The sequence below is a fragment of the Manacus vitellinus genome, unplaced genomic scaffold (genome assembly GCF_001715985.3).
Source record: "Manacus vitellinus isolate BGI_N305 unplaced genomic scaffold, ASM171598v3 scaffold_3_pilon, whole genome shotgun sequence".
NCBI classification, from domain to species: Eukaryota; Metazoa; Chordata; class Aves; order Passeriformes; family Pipridae; genus Manacus; species Manacus vitellinus.
The window spans coordinates 952,369-969,487 of record NW_021940535.1 but is presented as its reverse complement, the minus strand read 5'-3'; the positions used below and the strand labels follow the sequence as shown (position 1 = coordinate 969,487).

At 38.3% G+C, this 17,119-nt stretch overlaps 1 protein-coding gene across 7 annotated transcripts in view; it reads right to left on the bottom strand.

Moving 5' to 3' along the window:
- The window catches only part of LRRFIP2 (LRR binding FLII interacting protein 2), a 60,881-nt gene extending 43,770 nt beyond the window's left edge, over window positions 1-17,111 (bottom strand). For 6 of the 7 annotated variants that reach the window (XM_018075273.3, XM_025895451.2, XM_008921309.4 and 3 more), the window contains exons 1-2: window positions 16,988-17,111; window positions 6,365-6,469 (exon numbers count right to left, since the gene is read on the bottom strand). In XM_018075273.3, coding sequence (XP_017930762.1) covers window positions 6,365-6,454 — 90 coding nt within the window. In that variant the 5' untranslated portion in view covers window positions 6,455-6,469; window positions 16,988-17,111. The remainder of the gene's footprint in view (window positions 1-6,364; window positions 6,470-16,987) is intronic. The other variant, XM_018075274.1, reaches the window with a different exon arrangement.
- Between the last annotated feature and the right edge of the window lie 8 nt (window positions 17,112-17,119).

Genomic DNA, 17,119 nt, shown 5'->3' with positions numbered 1-17,119 from the left:
GTACCCTCCAATCTTGTGAATCTGTTGGTCTCCTTACAAGATGCTGACAGACTGTTGGACACCAGGGTCTCATCTTTCCTGGGGGGCTGAGGAGCAAAAATCTGAACTCAAACCTTTCATGTGACATCACCTAAACCCCAATTATTAACAACTACTTAGAGTAATTTAGAAACCCATCATTGCTTCTTCAATTTTTTTCATCTTTGTTTTTAAACACATACTCTACCACAATCTTTTGAAAACTATTTCTCTCAACTTTCAAGGATAACATGTAGGTCTTCAGTTAAATCAAAGATATTTATGGCAGGAAAGAAAGGAGAAAGGGAAGATGATCAGACTTTAATTTTAATGTCTTCATAAAGATTGAGTCTGGAGTTTCTCCTTTCTGATGTGTTTTTCCTTAGTCTCTTCACAGCAGTGACCAAGTTCTTACCCAGGTAAGCAGCATGGTAGTACATGGAATTGACATGATGTTTCCCTCCATGCCCAGCAAGGAGAAGCATAACATCTGTCTCCATAGTATAGACAAGAATCTTTTTCCTTTCCCTTGCCTGCAAGAAGAAATTCACTCTAAAGCAACAGTATTTTATTTTTAATTTTCATACTCTGGAGAAGATGATTTAATAATTAGTTCAGATTCAGCACAAAAGCTTCATAAGGATAAAATATAGGCTATAATAAAATGTTATTCACCTCGGAAAAAATTAGAATTATTCTGTCATCATGGACTACAATACGTATAACTCGTTTCTCTCTCTGCCAAGTGTTATGCAGCGTTCACAGTCCTGCAGTTTCCAACACAGGAGGTCTAATTGAGGAGTATTTTCCTTCTTCCACCAGATGGCGGCGGTGAGGGCGCCGACTGTCCCTGGCGCGGGGTTCCCTGTCTGCCACGGGGTGCATGGCACGGCACGGCACCAGGACACCCTGCCAGCTTGGGCCAAACAGCGGGGTGAGCGTTTTACAAACGTTCACCGTATTTCTTATACATTGCTGCACACGGCAAGTTGAAGTTTATTTCATCAATGCTTATTAAGCAAACATGAAAGAGTCCGTGCCCATGTCAGGGAGGCTGGAACTAGAAGATCTTTAAGGTCCCTTCCAATCCAAACCATTTTATCATTCCTCTCTTCTGCTGCTCATTTCTTCTGTATTTTCACTTCCATGCTTTTTACCCTCATCTCCTTACTGTCTCAAGGACCTGAGGCAACACCACCAATTATGTGCCCAAAGTATTTCTTATGCCTCCTCAGAAATATCTCTTTTCCGCTTATTTCTGATGTCCCTACTTCAGCTGCCTATAAAGCAAAGAATATAAACAACAAAATCTTAAGCTTTAACATGACTTAAAGGTTTAAGATTCTTTATTTCTGATGTCTCTTATTCTTTTGCCATTTATTTTACACATTCATATATAGATTAGAAAATGTCTAGAATATCGTCTGTCATATAAAATATCCTTAACCACTATTAAAAACAAAAGCAAACTAAACGTTGAATTAATACTAAAGATCCCTTATTAAAACAAATTAAAAAATCATCTAGCATCTAAAAAGGCAATATCTATGAGGGTGGGATTCTTCGAGGCTTTGCTTGTTTTCTTAAGAGAAGTTGAAGCTATATGCAGAGAAAAAAGTATACTGAGATTCAATAAGAAAAAGACTATGTTGTTAACTCTCTTTTTAAATTCATGATCTAGCCTTCAACATCTAAAAATATTGAACTCTTAGCTTTTTCTACCATGGTAATTCAGTAACATGACATCTTTACCAAAGTAAGAACAACTGCACTCTACTCCAAGTCTGAGCAACTACAGAGTGAATTTTAAATCCAAATGAATCTTTCTCTCCCATGAGAAAACACCTCCTAGGAGCTTCCAGGCTCCTGCTACACAGTGAAAATAGTCATGAGAACAGTTTCTGAAAAAAAAACCCCAAAACACTAAAATCAGAGACAAGGTTCTATAAGATGGAAATCAAGTGAATGGTGTTGCAGTTGTCATCCACAAGCTCTAGTCCTCTGTCATCTTGTTACTCAGCCCTGAAGAATGGAAGGGTTACTGATGGAAGCATGGGGGGAAAAAAAGGCTATAAATGGTAAATCCTGATTGTGCCTTCAAACTGTTGCTTATCAGGTTGAGAACGGTGAGCTGACAAGAGTCAGACTCTTCTCCCTATCTTCATTGTATCTGAGCTTGAACCACGGTCAGTGTAAGAACACAGAAGTGACTGAAACCATTGTTCTGGCATATAAGGCTACTCTTGGAGAAAGAAGTTTCAGGTAATCATAAGAGATGCCTGGTGATGACAGGTTACTGCTAAATATTTCAAATGAACACAGCTTGTCTGTAAATTACAAAGACAAGTGAAGTAGTGATGCACAACTGAGCTGAAGATATTCTGTACACAAAACAACTTAAAGAGCAGAAAGTCCCCACAACAAATCCAAAGGAAAAACAGATCTTGAGATCATATCAGTTGTATCCAATGTAGATTGTGAACACAACCTTGAGAACACAAACCTCAGCTTTCATTTATCTAGTTATGCAGGAATCCTTTTTCATTGACAAATAAGAACATAATGTTGCCAGGAGCCTGAAGTTACACTAGACAATCCTTATCTGTACTTCGGAAGGCTAGAATTTTCCACATGACATAAGAAACTGTCTTCTATGCCAGGTGGTTTTATTCTTTGTCAATCTGAGAATGCTAACAGTTTCAGAATCCATTACATCAGCTAGAGAAAGAATCAGAAGATAGTATAAAGAACTCCCTATATTTTCAGGAGATAGGCCCCCCTTTTTTTACAAGAGATCAGTTGCTTTCAAATTAATCTTGCTATAATTAGAATACATGTGCCATTACTCCACTTTAATGTAACTGTACGTATTTACACTCAGAGTTCCTTTTCTCGTCCTTGCAGGGAACACATGGACAATATACCTACACCTGTTCACACAGCTTTTGAAACAAACATGATAAAGTCTATTGTAGCAAGGTAAGACTGCCAAACTGATCAACTGCAACTAATCTCACTTCAGACACAAGAGTAATAGGGAGAGTGCAGAAGAAGATGCATAGATAGATCCCTGTCCCTGTATATGTACATTGCCTTTACTCTTCCTCAGTTCCAGTGAGCAGTGGATTCAATGCCAGAAAGAATCACACACTACAATATAAAAAGTAGGTCTCAAAGAAAGAGGCTTAGTAATGCAAAAGTTCTTGGACTAAGACATCAATTCACTCCAATTGATGTTCTAGCATATCTGTGTCTAGCACAAAGACACTGCAAAAGGGCTTGTCTCAATACAAACTTCCACAGCAAGGAAAAGTTGTGAAAGAGCTCGCTACATAACAGAAGTAAGTACAAGTAGAGGGGAAGGGACAGCCAACAGAAGAAAAAAGTTTTCTAATGCAGAGGAAAGACAGAAAAAATGAAAGAAATATCAAAGAGGAAGTAGTTTGACCAAGGCCCTCAGATCCTATGATAGTGCTCATCTTCCATTAAATATTTTTCATATAAAATGACACATCAGATTCAACCAGTGCAGAAAAGAGACTATATGGAAATTAATTTAGTAGATCAATACCAAAGAATCCTTTAAACAATATTTCCTAGAAAGCAATGTTTACTGATACCAAATGGAAGATACCATATTAGGGTTTTTTTGACATATGCCATAGAACATGGAAATTGCAATTTTGTCAAATTAGAAGTGGTGACAAAGAACAAAATTAGTACACTCTGAAATCTGAACTTCTGGAGAAAAACCACTCTGAAATGTCATACACAACATTACAGTTCTTTGCTACTATTACAAATTCTGATAATTCCTAGTACCATTTTGTAACTGCTTTTAATCCCAGAGCATTTCTATGCAGTTGCGCCATGCAGATCATTCTGAGTGCTACCTTTTGTTTCCACATATTCTATTTGCTCTCTCTTGGTACCTAGAACACTTTCCACAGAAAACATGTGGATTACAGGACTCAGTCCTACTGTAGTAAGTAACATCTACTAAAAAGGTAATTTCAGAAGAGGAAGTTGAGGAACAAAACACCCTTTGACAATAAAAAGATAAGCAAGTTATGCTGCTGAGATAATGGCCTCAGAACAAAGTATATCTACTCTACATATTCATGCACTGAGAACTGGCATGCCATATGTCAGCATACTAACTGAAAACTTACTCAAGCCTCAAATGATAAGGTATATGTATGGCACAGTAAAATCAGGTATTATTTAAAGACAGAAATTAGGATGTAACAGCAGAAAAGCCTGTTAATCAATTAAGAAATGCACCCTGTACCCTTAGAGTATGTTTTCTTCAGAATAAGGTGGTTAATGCTATTAATTACAGCTACCAGTTCAATGACAACAGCTGCTGTTTGACAAGGGATGTGATGGTCAGCTTCTCCTATACTGATCCAGGGATTAGCAACCTGACACTAGTATATGCTGTGTTAACACAATATTCATGATGTCCTAGAACTTTTCACACTACTTTTAAACTGGATAATTTTGAATTAAGACTGTTAAAGTGAAACCTGGATATGGCAATAAAAAAGAAATGGTGCTATACACAGCTTTGAAAATGTCTATGTAAAGATAACAAACTATTTTATTCTGAAATATGTTGAATTTTCTTCTACCTAACAAGCCATGAAAGGTGATGCTTGAAATACAGAAAAATACCAGAGAAAAAATAATTCTAATGAGAAATCAGAAGGAACATTTAGACCAATTTAATTCAACTAGGTTTTAAGAATTATTACTAGACATAAAACAGATAAAGATTATATGAAATACCTACTCTTTAAAAGACATGATCAGCATAAAAATTTTGGTTATCTTCAGCAGATTTAGATTAACCTCAAAATACTGAATAAGCTTTATGAGATTTTCAGCAATTTCCTTTTCCTGTTCATTTTTGACAGAAGAGAAGACAATATACCTTTAATTTCTGGAACAGATGTGCAACTCACATTATTTTAGTGAGATAACACTTACAGCTGTGAGTCTCAGGATTCATTTAATTTAGGACTAAGGGGGAACCCCCCTTGATTTTTGTTTAATTTATATTCATGCTCAGATTTAAATTGATGGGTTTAGTGATGTAAGAGAACAAAGCCCAACAGTAATTTTAAGTAAGATATTATTTATTACATCTTGCTATGGAGACCTCATTTTCTAGGCTAAATGTCAAGTTGATGTTACAGTACTGGAACCATGCAAATACTCTAAGAATTATTCCTTCTTTTTCATTAACTGTTTTCCCCAAAAACTGAGAGACAGAATTTGATGAGTGAGTGAGACCATGACTGATTCAGAGTCCTCCCCAGAACTTAGCTCGTTTAGAGCAAGACTTCCATTAGAAGTGATCGCTAAGTGATCATCTAAGTGATGTGTCAGAAACATCACTTTCTGAAAAAAGTTACCAGGTAAATTATTTTTTTATTGGCAAAGCCTACCTTTTGCCTACAGTCTATGATGGATAAATTTGAAAATGCCTAAAGAAACCTTGTTTTCAAAGACTTATCACCTACCTGTTTTGCCTTACATGCACATATATAGACAGTTTACATTACAAAGGCAACTTGAATCTGCATTTTGCACTCATTTATGTCAACTAGGGTGAGCAGCCTTGTAGCAGCCTTGTAGATAATGTAGCTCAAAGGTTCAGTATCCACTTGCATACAAACAGTACTAAGGCTTTTGTTCCCAAGATACAGCACTTCCTCCCAAAAAAGCTCTAGTCCAAACAGATCTCTATAAGACTAAATTCTGGCTCCCTTTTTCCTATATCCGGAGGGAAAAAATTCCACTTGGTATCAACTTCTTGTTAATTGAACTTTTCACTGGTTATCTGCAGCCATCTGTTTTTCAGGTGGTGAAATTCTTGGTATAGTGTAATATTAGGCTTATTTCGAAAGCAACTTGACTTGTCACATTTGAAATAGAATCTATTACAAATATATTTTAATAATGACTATTACTCATTCAACACTAACACACTGTATTTACTGTCTTAGGAATACTACGCACTGTAATAGGATAAATGTGTAATTTTTTTTAGTTTTACACTTGAGATAGCAACTGCATTTTTTTTTTATCTTTAAGCATATAGAAATATCTGCTAAGTTTGATTCTGTAAAGTTACACTAATCATACAATTACTACCTCACCGTGATGACATTTCAGTAAATGTGATTTTTTGATTGAAAATACTCTTAGGATGTATTAATTGTCATACTTTTGTCTAATTACACTTTTTAATGCACAGCTTAAAAAAACTTAACTTTCTGGATAATGAGATTGCTTTCATCCCTATTTCTGAATTTAAGACACTTTGAAATTAGCAAACCTCTCTGGCAATGTTACTCAGAGCTTCATCTTCTGCAGAAAACCTGTCCTTCACTGGAGTTCTCTTCCGTCCTGATCCAGGAGTTCCCATTTTTATTATCTGGATCTGTATTTGAAAACATAAACAGGACAAAGCTCAGTTTTCATTCAGATCTGGAATTAAAACCAAACAAACAATCTACAGTCCAAAATGTCATAAGTTTTCCAATTCTTTAGCTACATAACACTGAAGAAACCTACATGCCATTGGCACATATTGGTAAAACTTTATCACAGTAACTTGTGGCAGCTTTATAGAACACCACTGCACCCTACAAGATGCACACATAGCGTTTTTCTACTCAAAAGAACCCATCAGTTTAACTACAGCTTCAAGGTCAGGCACAGCTGTCAACTCCCCTAGTTCAATAAGGAGACCTCTGTAGTCTATCACTTTGCATAACTCCTAAAAAGAAGTAACCTTTCAATTTATGGATGTGAAAAAAACTATAAGCAACAAAGGGTTCAAGAATTAAATTTACATGATCATTAGAGTTCTCTCCAAAACAGCAAAGACAGATTCAGCTGACCAACTTTTTTAAGCATCCAAGCAGGTTAGATGGGCCTTATTTACATTTTAATACAACTGTTCTCATTCAGTTGAAATTGAAGGAGAACTGCTGTCTTCTAAAGTAGAAGTTTTACCACGGTAGAAATAAAGACATTTTTATGCTAAAACCTCATTCTCTTGCATACCAACTTTCACAGTTTGGGAAATGGAGAGAGAAACATGCTAGCATCATGTACCCAGAATACAAAAAGTACCCTCTTAGTTTTCTTCCAGAAACCGCTTATCAATTGCAAGCATATAAAAGTCATCAACAAAACAAAACAGCCCATACAGCCACAAACAGAAAAATGTTACACACACAAAAAATATCTCTATTAGTTTTTTTCAAATATCCTAAAGAAATCCTACTTCCAGACATCCAGGTCCTTCCCAATGTCAGACTAGAATTTGGTGGTAGTCCAGTTATTTCATATCAACAAGGACAAGTATCCCACACAGGGCATGCAAAAACACCTTTCTTCCTGCAAATAGAACAGGTCTAGAAGGGAACTACTATTGGCTAGCCTTTTGAAACAGAACTGGTACAAGAACCACCTTTCATACTGGGTCTAACCAGCAAAGATTCAGTAATTGATTACAGCTGATTCAAAGGAGAAGGAGGGAAAATATGACAGGTGTTTTTGTACAAGCAGAGTTTTTACTTTATTATTTTTATGAAGCAATCACAAAGCCAAAATACATTGGAGTACTTTCTGGCACTCAAAGATACCAAGTAGCATCACAGCACTTTTTTTTTTTTATGATATATTTTAGCTTCTACGCCTTTTTTGTCCCCCTTTAACTTTATGTTGCTAGTCCTCTCTTTTCCTTGCAGGCAAGAAGATTTTTATTCTGCTTCAAATTTTACAGGTATTTTACTATTCTTCATGTGCTCAGATGAGGCAAATAGAATATATGCTGCTGAGAAAAAAGACAGCAAAGAGTTGAAACCGACTGTCTCCTACCATGAGACTACCAGGATGGATGAGTGGAGAGCAGCAGACATTGTCTACCTTGAATTTTAACAAGGCTTTTGACACTGTCTTTCACAGTATCCTCACAGGCAAACTCAAGCAGTGTGGACTGGATGAGTAGACAGCAAGGTAGACTGAGAACTGACAGAACAGCAGATTCTAGAGGGTCATAATCAGCAGCATAGCGTCTAGTTGGAGGCCTGTCACTAGTGGTGTCCCCCAGGGTTCTATACTGGGCCCAGTATTGTTTAACTGTTCATCAGTGATGAAGGGACAGATGCCTCCTCAGCAAGTTTGTTGACACAAAGCTGGGAGGAGTGGCTAATACCCTAAAGGGCTGGGCTGTCCTTCAGAAGGACATTGACAAATTGGAGAGATGGGCAGCATGGAACCTTTTGAAATTCAATGAAGTACAGGGTCCTGCACCTGGGGAAGAATTACCCCATGCACCAGTATGGCCTGGGGGCCAACCTGCTGGAAAGCAGCTCTGTGGAAAAGGGCCTCGTGGTCCTGGTGGACAACAAGCTGTCTATGAGCCCGCAGTTTGTCCTGCTGGCCAAGAACACCAATGGTATCATGAGGTGCACTAGGAAAAGCATTGCCAGCAGTCATGGCAGGTGATCCTGACCCTCTACTCTGCCCTGAGGAGGCTGCATCTGGAGTGCTGTGTCCAATTCTGGGCTCCTCAGGACAAGAGAGACATGGAGCTCCTGGAGAGGGTCCAATGGAGGACAACAAAGATGATTAGGGGAGTGGAGCATCTCTCATGATGAAAGGTTGAAGGAACTGGGCCTGTTCAGCCTTGAGAAGAGACGACTCAGAGGGGACCTCAACAATATATATAAGTATCAGGAAGAGTGTCAAGAGAAAGGATCCATGCTCTTCTCAGTAGTGTTGAGCAACAGCAAAAGAGGAAAAAGATAGAAACTGACACACAGGAAGTGCCACCTGAACATGTGGAAGGTGGAACCCCTTACTCTGCAGGTGACCATGAACTAGAACAGACTGCCCAGAGAGGTTGTGGAGTTTCTCTTTTGGAGGTACTCAAGAACTGTGTCCAGAGTGCTGTCTGGACACAACACTGTGCAATGTGCTTTAGGACAGCCCTGCTTGAGCAGGGACGTTGCACCAGACGACCCTCCATGTTCCCTTCCAACTTTATCCATTCTGTGATACTGTGAAACTACATGTTCCCCTTCTTAAAAGCCAGTATCTGCACAGACCAGATACAACAATTATATATACAACAATTAATTTCCAGATGCTATTCTGAGATCAATACTGCAAGTGCAAAAGAACTCCTTTCTGTTAAGATCTTAAAGGAGAGTTTGCAGTGTTTGCAGATAAATAACAGAGGAATAAAACTACAGTACCTTAATGGGTCACAGAAGATATAGTTCTATTGTCCAGTAAGGAACACACTCCTGATGGGGCAGAGTGGACATAAGTACACCCCTGGATTCCATCCATTCTTTCCTAGGCTGCTCATTCATTTAGCAGTGCAAATTGTTTGGATAAAATACAGACATTCAGACCAATATACAGGACTCACCTGCTAGGGAGTGTTTTTAACACCTGTCCGTGACTCATGGTTCAATTTATTTGTTACTCTTCCACAACATGACTTTGTTATTGTTTGTTTTGGCTTTAATTCTGGTATTAGGTACCAGCACACTTATCAGAGATTAAGAAGGGTCTTAGAAGTAGGACAGCAGAGCTCCAAATCAGGGTAAAGGGAAACTCTGGGATAAGGCCCGGCACGATTATTGCCACTGTTAATCCATTTGATAAGAGTTTGTATTTTTAGTCTTAAAAACAAGCAAGCAAACATGTTTTGTACTCAGGTTAATTTAGATAAATACATGCAGAAGCAGTTTGTAGATCTCTGTGGTAAAGGTTTAAGCTCAGGGCTACAGATTGCTGTCCACATTCAGAGAAAACATCTCAAAAAAATCTGCATCTTTTTTCACAAACTCTTACTGGCTGACTTCCGATATTAAAAGCAGATAGGGTCCAAACTAGAAGTCACACCAACACAATATAATACTCTCCCTACTACAGAAGGCTTTGACAAGGTTACACATTAGCCATGAGAAAAATAATAAAATTGGTATTACAACAGATCAGTTCATGTAAGAACAGAACTCCAACCTATCTACTGAAAGTCACTAAGCATGAAATGAAATTATTTTAATTTGTACATTAAGGGTCATATTTCTTAAGTATTTACCACATAAGCAAAAACTGCAGAATAAATGCACATATCATAGACTTGAACTGCATTTGTTCACATCCTTTAAACAACATACCATTTCTAACAGGCACCTAACTTTGGTTTATTAATTCAGTGAAATGCTCTTACCTGGCAGACTTGGGGAATGTAATGAGTATAGCTATTTTTAGTATAGTTATGTTCAGATTAACAGTCAGTACTAATTTATAGACATAGAGTAGTAAATTCATAAAAATTAGATGCTGATGCTTTAAATAAGCAAAACACACTTCATCCCAGTCTCGCAGTGGATTAAGTGTGACAGTCACTGTGGAGGAAGGAAAGTGTGGCATCCTTGTCAGCCATCTGCCATGCTTCTCACTTAGAATGAGCACACAACTCTGACTGAGCCCAAAAACAAGAGGGAGCAGGGACAGATTACCCAGAAGGTATAGAGAGATTTTGCCTTTGCCTACAAGGAGGAGTTAGGAAAGGAATTTGGAAAGCCAAAGCTCAGCTGAAGTCAAAACAGGCAAAGGCTGATAAGGACAAAGAGAAAGGCTACTCTAAGAACACTGGGAACCTATGAAGGACTAAGCAACCTGTAGGGCCACTGCTTGGTGGTTTGTAAGGCCCATCCTTGGCAAAATGGTCTGGATAATAACAAATGTGAAGATGGGAATTTTTGTGTCTGTAAATCAAATAAGCAAAATTGTCTGACAAGGTATTGGCCCAAAACTGGTCACACTGAAGAACAAGAGGATCACCAGTTATACTAAACAATAAGTAGGAAATTAGAAAGAAGTATTTGAAATAAAGGATTCCTCTTGAAAATATATATAAAATCAAAATAAAATTGAAAGCCTGTACCAGTGTGAGAAACCTTGGAAATGTAACAGCATCAGTCAAAAACTGTTTTGATGCTGCCAGAAGTCACCCCTCTGACTATCATACTATCTGTTCAGGCCAGACAGTACAGCATCCCTCCTGGAGGATCCAAGTTCCTGCTCTCCAGCTAGCAGATGGTCAGTACAGGGAGGGTCAGTACACACCTTAAGTGCATGAATGTGAGCTTGTAAGGTATGCTCTCACTGGCACAGGCATTAGGGCATAGCACAGCATACACTAGAGAATAGCAAAGGAACATGCAAATCTAGAGTGTTGATATATCCAATTGCAATCATGTACAAATAGAGGACTCTGGAGTTGAAGAACAGAGAACAGCTAAACACTGGCCTATAGAGGCTGTGAAAAGTGTCCATACCTGAAGACAGCAAAAACTTAACTAGACAAGGCTCTGAAAAAATGGTTCTAATTGACCACACTTTGGGCAAAGGGTGACCTCCAGAGATTTCTTCCAAAAGAAAATATATGATTCTATAGTTATTATTGCTGTCAACTTTGAAATTTAACCTCAGTATAAACCTTCTTTAATAAGATGCTTAATATTTCTTTATGGGTCTTGACACCATTTCTTCCATTACATGTAACTTTTAATTAGGCTGATATATGTCAGAGTATTTAATTTCTTGTTATACAGTTCACTACTACAGAAATCTAAACCTAATGCTAATACACTAATTAGTCTAATACTGTACATATCATGATGTTACTTCTTGGGAAAATACAAGATACCAATACTTCATATGCTCGTAGAAATATTTCTGAGATGCTTCACTTCCATAACTTTCTAATTACAGGAAAAATTATTTTGCTGCATGTGATAAAGAATTTAGTACGTTCTGTAACATTAGAATTTTCACAAAAAAATAGCTAAAGAGAACCCAAAACCACAACCAGACAAAGAACAGCTTGCTATTATCTTTTATCATTCAGGTAAATCAATATAAAAGGAAAGAACATTATAATATCTGCTGCATTTACAGTTCAGAATTCTCGAGTCACATCTATTACTTGCTTAATTCTTACTGTAGGCAGGGTTACACACTGTATTACACACTGGATGAAATGACATCCTGTTGTATTTCATTCCAGAACACTGAAGTGTCTGAAGTCTCCAAACAAACCAAAATACCTGTGAGGAAATCTCTCAAATTCTCTCTAGTTTGTCTTCACTTCAGGCATATATAAATCTTAACTCTTCCCAAAGTCTTCGCTGTCTACTTGTCTTCTTATTACCTTTTGAGTTCTCTTTGTTTCTTTCTTGCTTCCTAGAAAAAAAGTGTGACCCATCTTACACTAAAAAAAAAGCTACACTATAATTTAAAGGCCTATCACTCACCACCTTCAATGGCACCACCTGTTCAAAATGCCTGGGTGTTTGCCAGCATACTTGGCATTGCATACATACAAGGCATCCAGATACTGTAGTGTGAACAAGCTATAAATAACAGACCAAAATTCTCCCTTTCTCTTTCAACCAAGAGTACAAGATAATTAAAATTCACCTGTGTAGACACAATCTCTGTATATTCAAGAATAGAAAAGAACAACCCTTCTCTACAACCACTGGCTGTTAGAACTAGAATCTGAATCAAGGTTATTTGGACAAGTAAGGTTAGAAACATTAATACATATGAAGGATAAATGTAAGAAGCAAGAGGAAAAAAAACCCCATTCCTCACCTGAAAAACCAATCACAGGTTACTGATAAATCACAAACAGTAGTAACTCATTTTGATTTTTGTCAGTTCCACAAATATTAAACATACTGAAAAAAATACTTGTGCAATACATACACAGAACAAAAGCTTTGTCAAACACCTAACTAAAAAGAAAGCACTAAGAAGCAGTAGTACTGTGCAATAATGATGAAATTAAAGATCTACATATACTTCTTAAGTTAACTGAACACTTGCTCTTTACTTCAAGAAATGAATACTGCTGATAAGTGAAGGTATGGAAGCTACCATACTCACAATTAAAGCTAAGTTCTAAAAGTTAATGTGCTCAGAAGAACAGTAGAAAACTCAATCCAGTAATTTTAAACAACTGTCTCATAAAACTGCAGCTCTAGCAACACAAAGCTACAAAAAAGCCAAAAGTATTAGTACTACAAAACAGCAGAAGCTGCATTTGTATTTCAGAAGGGACATAAAGAATCATACTGGAAATCACAATCTTGTTTGATTGATTTTTCAGTGCTTTGTCAAAGCAAGCTCTAAAGGAGACAAAGCAAATAGACATAGAATAAAAATACATTACTTTACATGAGTTAAAATTATGTAAGATGGACACAAGTCTTTCTCAGAAGAAAGACCCTACACAAGGATACTCTCTTTGCAATTAGTATGCCTGCTCATGGGTCCAAAAGCACCTGAGAAAGAAAAAGGGTTGTATGATCACAGGGTGACCATGACCCAACAAAGGGGTGTGTAGGGAGTGAGAGAGAAATAGACTGGGGTTTAATGCAATAGTTTTAAGGACTCATTAAGAATTTTCATTCAGAATAATATTAACTGAAACCAAACTATTGCAAAAAAGCTGCTACTACGAGTAAAAGAGTCTAATATGAAAGGGAAAAAGCAAAGACTAAGAAAAGCATATAATTACAATGTGCCAAAAGATTACAGTGCTTACCATTATGTTGAAGGCAAAGTTATTCCAGTTGATGAAGAGTGTTTCCATTTTAAAGAAACTGCTTGTCTCTAATCATGGCCCACTTCAGAAACCCTTGGCACAAAGTTTCTGCGCTGAGTGGACAAGCTCATGCCAGCTTTTTCAGGAAAAAATATACCTTCAATGCAGTATATTTGCCATTTTAAAATCTGAGAAATACAATTTCTTATAAGTTCATGGTGTTTTTTTTAGTAATAGAATTACAATTCCTTAGAGGGAGTTGAAATCTCTCAGTTTGTTGGTGTTATGAAGCTACAGAGGAACAGGAAGTGACCAGTTAAGACAATCAAAAAGCCATTATGCAGTTTGCAAGAGTCTGCAAGTGCCTGATGAATCCATAAAATGTAATGGGTGCCTGGTTAGTGCTGGCAAACTTAAAGCAAAGCAAGACAGTAAATGTACCAAGGTATCCTACAGCCCTGTAGAACTATGAAACACCTACAGATCCACCAAGCTATCTTTGCTGACCTTCCTCAGTCTTTGCCAATTACCATAATTCCTAGACAACATCATGCAGTGATGCAGCTTCAAGTGGTGGCACTTATTTTATGAAGTATGAGTTCTCCACCAGTCAGTTGCCAACAGCTGCACAAAATAAAACATTACATAGAGGATATTATTATCAGTGACATGAAGAATCTGCAAAGCTCTCATAATAGTCATTCACCAAAGGATCTCTCAGGGAACAATGTAAATCATATGTAGGCTTCAGAGAAGCAGTGTAACACAGCTGGACTTTTCTAGAATCAGTGCTACCATACATGCTGAAGATACAAGAACAAACTAAGAATTCAAATGCAATTCTAAAACATAAGGAAATGACAATACTATAATCAGCACCACAAAAAATTATGAAAATGCATAATAAAAAATAAACCACAAGATTCTTCCAGAAGTGTTTATTCTAAAATGAAACCACCATCATTTTTACACTGTCAACTTTTTCAAAATAAGTATCCTTTCTGTCATTTTGCAAAAGAATGAATTGTTGCTCATTAAAAACCAAAACAAAACACTGCTACTATATTGAGGCTCCATATTTTTTAATGAAACAAATAGAAAGCTCCATGGTAACAACCCAAATTCTGTAACAAGTTGCAACTATTTAAAATATTTTTCCATTACCAATTTAATACACTCCTACACTCTTTTCTACTAGTGATACAGTTACAGTACAACAAAGAAAAGCTACCGAAGCAAGAGGAAGAGATTGTCCTGAGTACCCCTTAGATGAAACAGCAGTTGGAGAAAACTCTTATCAGTTGACATCATTTCTGCTCTGGTGGCAGACTGGTAGGCTTAGAAACACTTGTTCTCACTTGGCCCTTTGATAGGCACCCCTTCACCTCTTCTGTAGAAGCAGGTCTAACTCTGCTAGCCTAACTCAAGAAAATGTGAACTTTATCATCTTCACAAGCAGACAAGCACTATTTACATAAACTCTATTTATTTACATAAAATTTTTGAAGGATGTGTAATAATCACAGAATGTCCATTACCTACATTGACATGTTACCTAGTTTCCAGATACTACAATAATAAAATTGGATTACTTTCTCAGAAAGTAGTTCTAATAATTTTCTGTAACGCTACTGGACTGTACTCATGACTACCACCACACACCTTCACATTAGGATCTTATAAACACAAACAGCAACATAGTATCAAATCCGTTATTTGTTTCTAATCCTCTGCTGACGTTATATACCAGAGGCATTCAATTATATATGATACCGATCTAGGTTTTTTGGATATATGCACTGACAGCTTGTGCACTGTGTGAAAGTCTAGGCCTTAATATGCTCTACAGATCCCCACTACACGGAGTCAAATATAAACAGCACTTTCTAAAAGTTCACATGTGTTAAAGTACTATGCCATCTTCTGAGACAATGAGACCCTGGGGAAAAAAAAAAAACAACACGACAAACCCCAAATCCTTTGGTGTCAGTTCACAAGAAGTACCGATGTTTAGGGCAACAAACTTACACCTGAGACATTGCACACAACTGTCTTCTATTCACAAGTTCTCAGTCACAGCCAAGAATTCAGTTCAGGTAAAACTGACTTCACAGCAAGGTAAACATCTCCAAACCCAAGTAACAGGAAACAACAGTAAAGCATGTCATGTACGTCAAACAATTTCGTATTGCTAAAGCACCTTTCATCTATTCTTACATTATCACTAAGCAATTATATTAACCAAGGAAGCAGATGTATATTAAGAAGATAACTGTTTCTGGGCCCCAGTATATTTAATTACCTCGCTTTACAATCAAGACACAATGAATGTTTAAAGAACGAACAAGCACTGATTTAATCTTACAGGAAATTTGTAATAAGCTCCCCCCCCACATCTCCATAGATATTATATGCTAACATCGATAGTTTAAAGGGATAAAAACGATCCTAGATCTTCCTCATTTCAAGCCAAAAATGTACGTCTCTCTAAAATGAGTGAGTGACCGAGTAGATCATACAAATTCAACGCAGTACCGCTTCATCTACAAAATGTTTTTATTATCAGTGAAATACATAACACTGTCCTTCAAAGCGTCACGCTAGGATTCAAGTTGGTAATCACTTAAAACACATGGAGCAGAACACAGTTCAGAGCTGTTTTCGGGCTCCTTCCAAAGACACGAATGTGCCCATCTCTCTTATCATCATCAACAGCCTCTTTACAATCATAGCAACAAGGTATACTAAGAATAAAGAAACGTGCTCGGAAACAAATAAATCCCAAATGCCTAAGCATTAGCAAGCCTGACTGACTTCTACCGCAGCCCGCCGCAGCGGGGGCACGCCCTACTTTGCTCTGGGAACAGCGAAGCGGTGGTAACGTGCCCCGAGGAACTGCGAGAGAGAAAGGCACCGAAATAAACACAGCAGGGATTTCAGCACATCTTTCTTTCTCCCTCTCTGCCTCATTCTGCCGTTTCCACTCAGCCCCGAGGATCGCAAGGGATCTCCCCGCGGGCCAGGAGGAAGGATCGCTCCCCCCGGAAGGGCTCGGACCGGGCCCGGCTTCCTCCGGCCCGCCCGCAACAGGTCTGATCGCGGCCACACGGAAGGGGCGCACACCGCCGCCCCAAGCCATCGCTTCCCTTTCAGCTCACCGGTCTGACCAGGCAGTTCCGGCTGAGCCGCTCCTCTAAACCCGAAGAACTGGGTTCCCACACCGCTTCGCCGCTCGGGTTTCTGTGTCTGGGACACCCTTCCTGCCCCTAGCCCTCGCCCGCTCCCTGCCTGGGCCCCAGAAAGCCTTACCTGCGGGCCAGCCTGCCGCAGCACCGGGACGCCTCAGTACGGAGGGGGAATTTTTCACTCTGCCCTCCACCGCTTCCACGGGTGCGAGGGGCTCGTGGGTCCCGGAATCGGCTCAGGCTCCTTCCTTCCCTC